Source organism: Balaenoptera acutorostrata, chromosome 7 (genome assembly GCF_949987535.1).
Source record: "Balaenoptera acutorostrata chromosome 7, mBalAcu1.1, whole genome shotgun sequence".
In the NCBI taxonomy this organism is placed as follows: Eukaryota; Metazoa; Chordata; class Mammalia; order Artiodactyla; family Balaenopteridae; genus Balaenoptera; species Balaenoptera acutorostrata.
In genome coordinates, this window is record NC_080070.1 from 25,250,306 (window position 1) to 25,261,897 (window position 11,592).

Consider the following 11,592-nt stretch of genomic DNA (forward strand, 5'->3'; position numbering starts at 1 on the left):
CCAATCTATCTAATCTTTGTATTTATCTATGTATGTTTGTATCTACATATGTACCTATTTTGGTGTTTGGGTGCTCATACACCCACATGTATGCACACATAACACATACACACACTGATAGTACCTCATGGCATGTCACCCCTGAGCCCTCCAGCGGGCATCTCCAAAAAATAAGGGAAATTTTCTTACATAACCACAACACCATGACCACATCTAAGAAAATGTATAATAATTCCTTAATCTAAGAAGAGAGACATGAACTCCTTAATTGCATATGTATTTTTTTTTTTTTACACAACAGCACACAGAGAGGAAATGACCCTTTTTATATTCTGCTCATCCCTTTATATGTGCTCCTGGGGCATGTTTGCTTGCTTCTTCTTGGCTGTAAGTTCCAACTCATCTCAATTTTTGTCTCCCTGCAGAGAAATCTCTAGGCTCCTCCTGGGAAGCCTTGGGATGCAGGGAAAGAGAGGGCTATGGGGGGAAAGGGGGAAAGAGGAGATATTTGGAATGGGGGATGGGCTCATCCCTCCAAATTCTTTCCTTTTTGAAGAGCAGGGGATGGAATGATGATGGTGCAAAGTAGGGTAGGGGGGGACTGGGGGCATGTTTGTTTACTCCCATCTATGACAGGTACAAATGCAGAAGTTGTCCTTCAGGAAGTCTCTTTATTATCGAATACTCTAGAGCTGTGGGGCTCAGTAAATAGCCACCGACCACATGTGGCTATTAAAGTGTAATTAAAATGAAATAAAATGAATAATTCAGCCCCTCAGTCACACTAGCCCCAAATCAAACGCCCAGCAGTCACATGTGCCCGAGGTTACTGTATTGGACAGTAAATTTTATAGAACATTTCCATCAGCACAGAAAGTTCTATGGGACAGCACAGCTCTGGAATGAAATTCCGAGGGTAATAGAGTGCAGCCTGCCCCGCCCTGCCTTCTCTCCCCTCAAGCTGGGGACCCTGCTGGACAGACCGCTCAGGGAAATGGACGAGGTTTTGTGGGGTGACAACATTCACAGTACAGCTGAGAATATGCCCTTCACTTCAGCAACAAAACTGACCTCAGCAGTGGAAGCAGCTGTCATTGGAGGCTCCATGGCTGAGCACCATTCAAGTGGAGGATGGATGACCACTTCCGGGGAGCGGGGCAGACCAATGTGTGTGTGTGTGTCCCTGGGCACATGCATGCCTGTGCATCTGAGTGTGTAGATGTATTTATGGAAAGCTGAGGAAGGGGTTCTCCACTAAATGACCCCCAACGTCTTATCTCTGAAGACTATATTCCACTCCACATCCTTGGCCTGTTCTTAATGTTCTGCAGGAAAGGAGACGCCCTGGCCTCTAGTGTTTGCAACCTTTTTTTATTGGATTAAAATGTTTACAAAATTCTTTCATGTTCTTGAGGAGAAACATACTTACAGAAACTTGACATCATTTTCCTCTATCCAAACAGAATCTCTCTCATGTTCTGGTTTCAGGTTCTCTTCTCAGTGGACTTATAAACCAGGCACTGCTTATGGGATGGTGCACTAGGGGTCAGGCATCACTGGTATTTGAGAAACTTTTAGGAACAGTCTGCATGCTGCTTTATATAATATTGGGTTAACAATGAGAACAATTTTCCCTCTTCCACTCCCTTACAGTTCTGATTGTGTCAAAGAGAAAATTTTCATTTTGGTCCTACTCTTTAGCCCCTCTGTAACAGTTGCTAATCTACTTTTTTAACAGAGGGAAAGGGAGTCTCTGAGCCTTGGTCAAAGAAGGGAAATCTAACTAAGACTTGAAACATCACTTTGTTTTCATTGTATTTCTTTTCATGGTCACTTTCTATTCATGGCAAGTGATTCTGGTCTTCCATTTCATGATAGTGATCAAAATATCCCTTTTAAAATAAATGTACTTAAGAGCGTATGTCAAGAAAGACATTAAGGGCTTCCCTGGTGGCGCAGTGGTTGAGAGTCTGCCTGCCAATGCAGGGTACACGGGTTCGAGCCCTGGTCTGGGAAGATCCCACATGCCGCGGAGCAACTAGGCCCGTGAGCCACAACTACTGAGCCTGCGCGTCTGGAGCCTGTGCTCCGCAACAAGAGAGGCCGCGATAGTGAGAGGCCCGCACACCGCGATGAAGAGTGGCCCCCGCTTGCCACAACTAGAGAAAGCCCTCGCACAGAAACGAAGACCCAACACAACCATAAATAAATAAAAAAATTAAAAAAAAAGGAAGACATTAATAGGGTGGACAGTAGGTAAATAAAAGCCAAAGTTATGAAGACAGTGCAAGAATGACAGTCATTTTGGAAACTCTGTTTTGATGGAAAGAGCCATGGACGTTAGGGTCTACTCTAATTGAAGAATTGCATCAGAGGTCCCAGTCATGGGCAAATCACTTCAGCTCCCTGTAAACGGTAGGCAGTGATGGGGAAAGTACCTGTTGTGTCCAGCTGATTGGATCAAAGGTAATGATAAGGTGGGATGGTTGGTAAGCTTTGGAGGGAGGGTGGGCTATAGAGGCATAAGCTGTTATGATCATTAATAATCCTTCCTTTGTTCTAAGCCAAAAGAACATCTAGTCATATCTGGTTTCTGAATCCATCAGGGCAAGGCTGGATCCTCATGGGATCACTGGGAAAAGTCTAGTGGTTCTGGAGGGGATGCGGAGAATCAATAGAAGAATAGGTTACCATTTGGTCTCCCCTCTTCTGGATAGAACTTGGAGTGACCTGAGGTCTCAGTCGCCACCCACATCCACACCCCTACTCACAAGTCAGAGGCACACCAGGGTGTTGGGGGTGGCCTTTTGTGATGTATTGTTGCTTGAAACAGGTGTTTTGCTAAACTGGGTAGGAAAAGTTGTGTGACAGATATTCTTCTCATGGATCTTGACTCTGGGGTTCCTGTTCAGTTTAGTGTAGTAGCTTCTCCTGGAGGATTTGGATTTTGGTAGGTGGCATCCCATGGACCTGGGAGGCAAGTGGAAATAGGAACCTTCAGTCGGTCATTTGCTGATCTTTGGCTTTTAGGAAAAACCTGGTGAGATCCTGTGGGAAGAGAGAGAATAAAGTGATTTGTTCCATTCTTGATAAGGGATCACAAGGACAGAGGTGAGGTTAGTTTATAGGAAAAGGCAGTAGAGGTGATTTTTTAAAATCCAATGAATGGTGCAAAATTGCATCAGAATTCACAGGGAGACTACAGTCAACAGGTTAGATTTACTAAGAATTCAAACTGGATCGGGGGAGACATCTGATGGAGTGAGAGTATGCTAGGTGCCAGGCTGTTTACTAAGCATTTCACTATCATCAGCTCATGTAATACAATAATACCACGAGATAAACACTATATTCTCATTTTACCCACAAGAAGCAGACTTTGAGAGGTTCATTTGCCCAACATCAAACAACAAGTTTAACTGATAAACATCGAATTAGAACCCAGTTCTGAGTCCAGAAATGAGCTCTTAACCACTTTGATACACTGTCTACTAGAATATTAGGCCTGGAAAGAGCCTGAGAAATTTAGTTCGATCCAAATACTTCATGGAATAGATAAGAAAACAGGCCCAGTGGAATTTCATTGTATTTTCCCCAGTTTGCCACAATTAAAAGGTTTGTGTAGAAAACTGGTAGAAAATGAAGGAAAAGAGTGAATGTACACGGGGATCTTTATCTAGAGGCATATGGTCATTGAACCTTCACACCACTCTATGAAATAGATATTATTCCCATTTTACAGATAAGGAAACCAAGGCCTAGACATGTTAGAGCAATTTCCCTGCGGTTACAGAGCTAGTAAGGACCACACCTTGTTAGTTTTGGTTCCAGGTCTAATACAATATCAAAAGCTATCTCTTTCTGCAACATCCTCATGAGTTCCCAAGCCAGGAAAGCGAGGTCGATTGTGAAGGGACAGGGCTAAGAGCACTGAGGTGCCCTGAAGAGTTGTGAACAGGGAATGATGGAATGGAGGCAGCCTCTTAGGAAAGTGAACTTGGGGTGGAGAAGATATCGGGTGGGAATGGGCCTGGCGGCAGGGAGTGCTGCTGGGGAGCCCTTGTTGCAGTGTAGGCTCTTGGTGGAAAGCTTGGAACCACGCAGTGGCGACGGCAATGAAGAAGGAGCAAGCACTCAAGAGGCATTGTTAAGGAAGTACCTGAGTTTTCAGGGTTTGGTGAAGGGAATGTAAGGGAGGAAGGAGAGATGGTGCTGGGGTCTTGAGCCTGAGAGTTTGCGAGGATGGCGGTGCCCTAGATGGCCGTGGGGAGGGCAGGAAGGACCACCTTTGAAGGGGAGGGTGAGGAGGCTGATTTGGAGGGGATGGCAGGATGAAGTCAAGTCAATTGTCAATCAGGAAGTTGGAAAGAGGTAAGGTTAGACTTCAGGAGAAGGGTCAGGGCTGCAGATAAATATCTGGGTGCCATCAGCACCCCAAGGATCCAGGGGTATAGGGGTAGAAAGTGCATAGGGTGGAAAGAATACCCCCCAAAGTTACCCGTCTTCCCTACAAAGGGGGCAAAACTCCACACCTTAATGAAGAGAGAGCTACACAGGTACGCTTCATCCTGTTCCTTGCAGGCTGGCTGGCAAGCACAAGTGTCAGCGTGACATAACAGTGAGAAACCTAGATCTGACTCCTCTCTCCAGCAAGTCTAGGTCTAGAAGCCCTGAGAGAAAGGGCACAGACTCGCAATGAATGTGTGGAGTTGATCCAGCTGTTGGACAGAAGTCAGCCTGTGCTGCATTTTGGTCTGACTGCCACCTGCCTCCCCACCCTCCTCTCTTCTCTTGCAGCTCCTGCCCCCAGACCCCCCGGTCCTTACACACTTTACCTTACCTAGAATTCCCAAATACACTCCTTGGTAATGTCTTCGCTGTCTGCCAACAGGGTGCCACTTCGGTCAGATCGCATGTAGAAGCCATTGGGTGCCAGCACCGTGAGCAAGTTGCTGCCCTGAAGCTCTATACCGAAGTTGAGGGCAAACTTTCCCCAAGGGCGAAAAGTGCCAAAGGATGTTATTGACCAGAAGGATCCACCCTGTGCTGGGGAGACACGAGCTCAGGTTGGTGGGCCATTCTGGAGGAACGTCTCCCTCAGTACAGCCTCTGAGGAGGCTCCCAGGAGGCACGCCACCCCTCCCGGACCGCCCTACACTGCCTGTGTTGGCAGGTCCCTCTCTAGAAACACAGGAGGGCTGGCTTCTGTTCTGCCCCCCCACCCCCACCCCACTCTGGGGGCCTTGAAGTGTAAAAGCAAACAGAAACTCTGCTTTTCCTTTTATATAAGTAGGCCCTGAGTGGCAGGCCCTGAAGTCTGAGTTGGGGCTAACGCTGGGTTAGACCATGAACCCAGGGGTGAAGAAGAAGAGCTACTCACCCTGGAAGTGGTAGATGCCCTGGCGGCAGGGCAGCAGGTGAATGCAGTCGGGCTGATCCATATTGCACTGCAGGAGGTCGTGTTCCGACGAGGTGCCCACATACCCATACCGGCCCCTCAAGGCGAGGAAGGGGCGGTTGGCTAATCGAATCCCAAATTCCTCATTTGGGCCTGAAAGAAACAGGAAGAAGTTATCTGGATGGGCTGCCTCTAGGTGCTTTCCCAGATGGAAGCAGGAAGACGGGCACTAATGGCAGAAGGGTGTCATCAATTATCTTAAGATTTAGTGAACACTTACTATGTGCCAGGTCTCACGCTAGGTGCTTGTGAAATGTTTGTGAAAGCACTTAGTACAGCGTGGAGGCCAAGAAATTTTAATATTCTTCCTTCCTTTGAGATGTGTGAATCTATTTAATCCTCAGGATAATCCTGTGAGGCAGGCAGGTTGGCTGTCACCTCCACTGATGATGGAGACAATGAAACTGAGCCTCAGAGAAGTGGTTTGCCCAAGTGATGATGAAAAGTCAGGGATTCAGCAGATATACAGACCCAAATCTTCTGACCCCAACTCCAGTGGTCTTTCTATCATAACCCCCGCTCCCTCTGAAAGCGTCTCTGACTTGGAATAACCTGGCAAGGCCTGCTTTGCTCACCTGGAATGGTGGCACTGGCCATCAGCAGGCCATTGGCTGCGATGCCCAAGAAGTGTCCACTGGGAGACTGCAGGATGATCCTGCCACAATTCCAGTGCATACGAAAGAAGGCTTCAGACTCCAGCTGGTGCCCATCAGCCATCACTCTCCTATGGCGCCTCTGGAGAGAATATTGGGAACAGAGAAGGGAATCAAGGACCCAAAATCTCAGCTTTCTCCTCAATATTTTTATTCTTAGACCCTCTTGCCCACATCCCACCCTCTAGCTTTTTTTATTCTCCCAGGGTACGCTTATGCCTTCAGATGCTTTTTGGAAAACATGTTGTGACCTCAGCTCTCCTACTTCTCCAGTCTGTGCTGTATCCCATATGGAGAGAAACGAACCTTGGCCCAGACTCCAAAATCATTTCGAAATAGATCATAGACATAAACATGAAAGCTAAACTATAACCACAGTTTAACTATAAACATCTAGAAGAAAACGTAGGAGAAATTCTTTGCAACTTTGGGGTAGGCAAGGATTTCCTGGTGCAAGAAAAAAGCACTAACCATTTATAAAATGGAGAAATTGGACTTCATCAAAATTAAAAACTTGCTGCTCAAAAGACACTATTAAGCAAATGAAAAGGCAAGCCACAGATTGGGAGAAAACATTTACAATACATAAATCTGGCAAAGGACTGATGTTAGAACACACAAAAACCCTTACAACTCAATAATAAGACAACCCAATAACACATAAACAAAAGATCTGAATAGACACCTCACAAAGAAGATATACAAGCGGCCAATAAGCACATGAAAAGATGCTTGGGGACTTCCCTGGTGGCGCAGTGGTTAAGAATCCACCTGCAATGCAGGGGACATGGGTTCGAGCCCTGCTCTGGGAAGATCCCACGTGCCGCGGAGCAACTAAGCCCGTGTGCCACAACTACTGAGCCTGCGCTCTAGAGCTGCGAGCCGCAACTACTGAGCCCGCATGCCACAACTACTGAAGCCCGTGCGCCTAGAGCCTGTGCTCCGCAACAAGAGAAGCCACCGCAATGAGAAGCCCGCGCACCGCAACGAAGAGTAGCCCCCACTCACCGCAACTAGAAAAAGCCTGTACGCAGCAACAAAGACCCAATACAGCCAAAATTTAAAAAAAATAATAAAATAAAATAAATTTAAATAAATAAAGGGCAGCCACCAAAAACACTGGGAAAAAAAAAAAGATGCTCGACATTATTAATTATAAGGGAAATGCAAATTAAAGCCACAATAAGATGGCATTACACATTTAATTTTAGAGTGGCCAAAATTAAAAACACAGATAATACCTAGTATTGGAAAGGATGTGGAGCAATTAGAACTCTCATACATTACTGGTGAGAATGTAAAATAGTACAATCACTTTAGAAAACTGCTTGACATTTTCTTAAAAAGTTAAACACACATTTATCGTATGACCCAATAATTCCACTCTTACGTATTTGTCCAAGATAACTGAAAGCGTAGGCCCACAAAAAGGCTTGTACATGAATGTTCATAGCAACTTTGTTCATAATGGCCCAAACTGGAAACACCTCAAGTGTTCATCAACAAGTGAAAGGATAAGCAAATTATGTTTGTGTTTATGAGTAGAGTTATGGAATACTACCCAGCAATAAAAAGGAACGAACTACTGATACATGTGACATCATGGACAAATTTCAAAAACATCATGCTGAGTGAAAGAAGCATATATACTGTAATTACTGTATGATTCCATTTATATGAAATTCCAGAGTAAGCAAACCTAATCTATAGTGACAGAATATATACCGGTGGTAGTAGGGAGGGCAAGAGGGGAGGGGATCTGACTGAAAAGGGGCAAGAGGGAATTTCTGTGGTGATAGAAATATTCTCTAACTTGTGATATGATTGTAGCATGATTGTATACATTTGTCAAAACTTATTGAATTGTACACTTAAAATGGGTGCATTTTATTGTATGTAAATAATGCCTCAATAAAGTTTAAGTTTTTTTTTTTTTAAAGAGGCCCCATTGAATGAAAGTGGGCCCATTGGATGAAAATGAATGTTTATTGACAAGGACCTCCACACTTTACCTCACCATCTGATCATCTGCCTTGAAGAAGGAAAAAGTGTGTCTGGAGAGGGAGAGCTCAGGGCTTAAGGGTTCTCTTACTCAGAAAGTCAAGGTCTCACCTGGGCTAGGTAGCAGCCATTGGCTGAACGAAGCTGCAAGGTGGGGCTCTTGTTGTCACATTCAAACTGGAACAAGGACATTGGGGTTATGTGCTCAGAGGCGGCACACACCTCCACATCTGCAGAGGAAGAACACATCAGAAGAAGCCTGAGTCTGGCCTCAGCCTCAGGCTCAGCCCCTCCTCCACACTTCATGGCTGGCATTGCTTCTGCTTTCCCTCCTCAGCCTTCATCACCTTCGGCTGGACCATAGTGGCCTGGAGAAGACCCAGGCCACTTTCTCTCCAAGCCCATGCCCCTGGTTTAAAGCCCTTCTCCATGGCAGCAGAGATCCTCTTGGGACCTCGGGATCTTCCTTATCATTAGTTTCACAAATCCTCACTGATGCCAAACACACTTTCCTCTTTTCAGCAGCCAGCCCTCCCTCCCGCTATGGCCGTGTTGGACCCAGCACTTGCCGTAGACAACGGAGAGAAACTTCCGAGTCTTGGACCTGAGGCTGACCCAGGTAGGGCAGTGTTGTAGGATGAGCCACTCCTCACCCCCATGGGGATTGGAGCCCAGGCTCAGGAGCCGGCGTGTGCCCTGTGGATACAACATGCCTCCTTCTCCATCACTCAGCGCCACAAGCCCTCCAGGCCGCACTTGCATGTGGAAAGCTGTCTGTGTTGAGGGTTGGGACACCAGCCGGTCTAAGTGGGACAAGAAGGTGTGTGCAGAGGTCTCCAGGTGGTAGCATCCATCTTGGAAATGCAACAGGAAGCCACATTCCTTCAGGCAGGGAACTGGTGCGTCCACCCAGACTCGGCCCATGGTGGGGTCAGCCCGGGCATAGCAGTGGTTGAGGGGGCTGTAGAGGATCACGTGGACGTGCAGGGCTGGCCGGGGGGTCCACATGTGGTAAGCTGAGAGGGCCCGGGAGGTGCAGAAAACATCCTCGCCATCAGATTCCAGATAACGACCACTGATGATGCACTGGAGGGTCCATTTGCCACTGCGGTGGAAGCGGATTAGGAAGCATCCATGATGGATTGTCCTTGGCCGGCCATAGCACAGAGAACCATCCGCCTCGCACAGAAGGTAGAAGCCCTGCAAGCCTCTTAGTCGTACCACAGCCTGTGTGTCATGCTTATTGCTCACTAGGATCTCCCAGGTCTGGAGGCATTGGGAGGGAGAAGAAGGAAATCAGTATTGCCGAGAGACTAGACCGAGGAGCCCTTCAACCATCACCCCTGGCATCACTCCAGCACCTTCGCTGAGGACAACCACCTTCCCTCCACATTGGCCTCCTTGCTGTCCACTCTTCTACCCTCTCATTCAGTGGTAATCTAGAGATCTCAGGGCTCCTCCACCACTGCAGCCACAGGGCTTCTCAAGATCCCAAGAGACGTTCTAGATGCCCACTCCTCCAGATAATGGAGGGTAAAACTCCCTCTCTCTCTTCCTTGGTTGCTTCCTTAAATACCTAACTTTCCAATAAATGCTTTTAAGTCTTACTTCTCTCTTTCTCACTGTTGCCCCTGGACAGCACACTCAGCCAACACGTCCACCCCCCAAAACCACCTCTCCACCATGGCAGGAGAAAAGAAAGACCTCTTACAGGCAGGCCCGGGCTCTGGGGATGAGGATGGGAGCACAGACAGTCGAGATGGAATTGTCTGTTTCAGCTGTGATCAACCTTGTTATAAGCGAGAGGAACTTGCCACTGCCTTGCTCTATAGCACCATCCCGAGAGGTGCCTACATCACTCTCTAAAATGAAGACCAAATCTCTGAGGGCTTCTAGAGTACCCTAGTCTCAAACTACAACCAGAACATAGACTTTGCAGTAACTCTGCTGGTCCAACTTCCTGGACGCCCACAATTCTGCCTTCCAGCCTGGGCTCTCCACCTCTCCTTTCTGTGATAACACAACCACTGTGCTGGGATAGAGGGGAGGGAGCAGCCAGAGCAAGACAAGGTAGCAAAGCCAGGGCTGAGGCTTCACCTGATAGAATTAGGCTTAGAGAGGGGGAGAGGGAGCAATGGACACCTGTGAGCAAAAGCCTGGCTTGCCCTGACAATGGCAGAGGCTAGTAAACTGATTAGGTTGAAAGTGTATCCACACCACACACACACACACACACACACACACACACACACTCACGGCTTGGGAAAAATGGTTCCAGTGCAAGTTTGCTTTGTTACCTGTCTCCGGCCCAAACCCTTTGCAGTAGCAGTGACAGTGTTCTTATATGTCTCAAAAGTGAGGTAGGATCCCGCCCAGCTGATGAGCCCAACCCTGAGGTCCTCGGCCTTGGGTTGTCTTGGCATCCATTCCACTTCATTCATTGGGCCGGCACCACAGGTGATGACTCAGTCCGGCCCAGCCTTCTCCCCAGTGGTGAGGTTCTACAGGCCATAGGGCCCCGAATCAGGCCCTTAGTGCCCACCGGAAGATGTTTCCAGAGGGAACTTCCTAGGCAGAGGCTGGCCTGGGGCCCAGCACCTCTGTGACCCGGGAGCATTGTGACTGTGAGGGTTGCCTCTTATCCCACCATAGAGGAGAAGGGGCACTGGCTCAGCAACATCAATCCACAGCCCAGAGGAAGTGGGTCCAGGGCCACTGGCACTAGCCTCCCCACATCACTCCAGGCATCGAGGTAACTAAGACCGGGAATCAGAACTTCAGCCTGTGCCAACCACCACCTGTGACTTCAGGTAAGTCCCTCCCTTTCTTAACTTGTGTTCCTCATTTTAATCATAGGATAGAAATCAACCTCTTTCCTCCCTAGGTAGTGGGGTCTGCCTGGCTCCCTTGGGGCTCAAGTGTTTTTAGAGTTCAAGATACCTAAGAAAAATCTATTACCTTCTATGGTCCTTGGGAGGATGAGGCCAAAACATCTCAGAAGGTACTTTTCAGGGAGTGTGAGGAAACCCTAGATAACCAGCAAGGATCAGATTACGCATGCTAATCAGGAAGGGCTGGCTCAGGAGCAGGGTAAGGAGACTGGCCTTGGTGGGGGGACCACAGAGCACCCTCTTCGGTCCCCAGTTGCCCTGCTGCTGGGCAACCAGCCAGGGCTGCCCCTAAGGATATCAGTCCTTCCCTCACCAAGGAGTCTCTGTTGTCCAATAGCCTCCAGGACCCACTGCCTACTTCTCTAAGTAGCTGGGAGATGGATGGGAAATGGGCGTTAGGTGGTTTATAGACCCATGAAGGTAGAGCCTGTTACCGCAGCAAAGGTCCCTTGGAAGTGGGGAAGGAAGGGGATTTCCTCCACTGGAGCCCCTAAATACTTCCAGTCTCAAGAGTAAAGGAGGAGAAGCTGAGCTAGATGAGGGCAGTGATGTGTGTGTGTGCTTGGGGGACGGGGCTGGCCCTGCAGCC

The 11,592-nt window shown here is 47.9% G+C and overlaps 1 protein-coding gene across 1 annotated transcript; it reads right to left on the bottom strand.

The window, feature by feature from the left end:
- Positions 1–2,858: 2,858 nt before the first annotated feature.
- Positions 2,859–10,553, bottom strand: FSCN3 (fascin actin-bundling protein 3). Its single transcript, XM_057550523.1, has 7 exons — positions 10,410–10,553; positions 8,682–9,378; positions 8,224–8,342; positions 6,034–6,193; positions 5,381–5,551; positions 4,841–5,046; positions 2,859–3,048 (listed from the first exon to the last, which is right to left on the bottom strand). Exons 1-6 carry the CDS (start codon positions 10,551–10,553, stop codon positions 4,841–4,843), a joined length of 1,497 nt encoding a protein of 498 aa, XP_057406506.1. The 3' UTR covers positions 2,859–3,048.
- Positions 10,554–11,592: the final 1,039 nt, after the last annotated feature.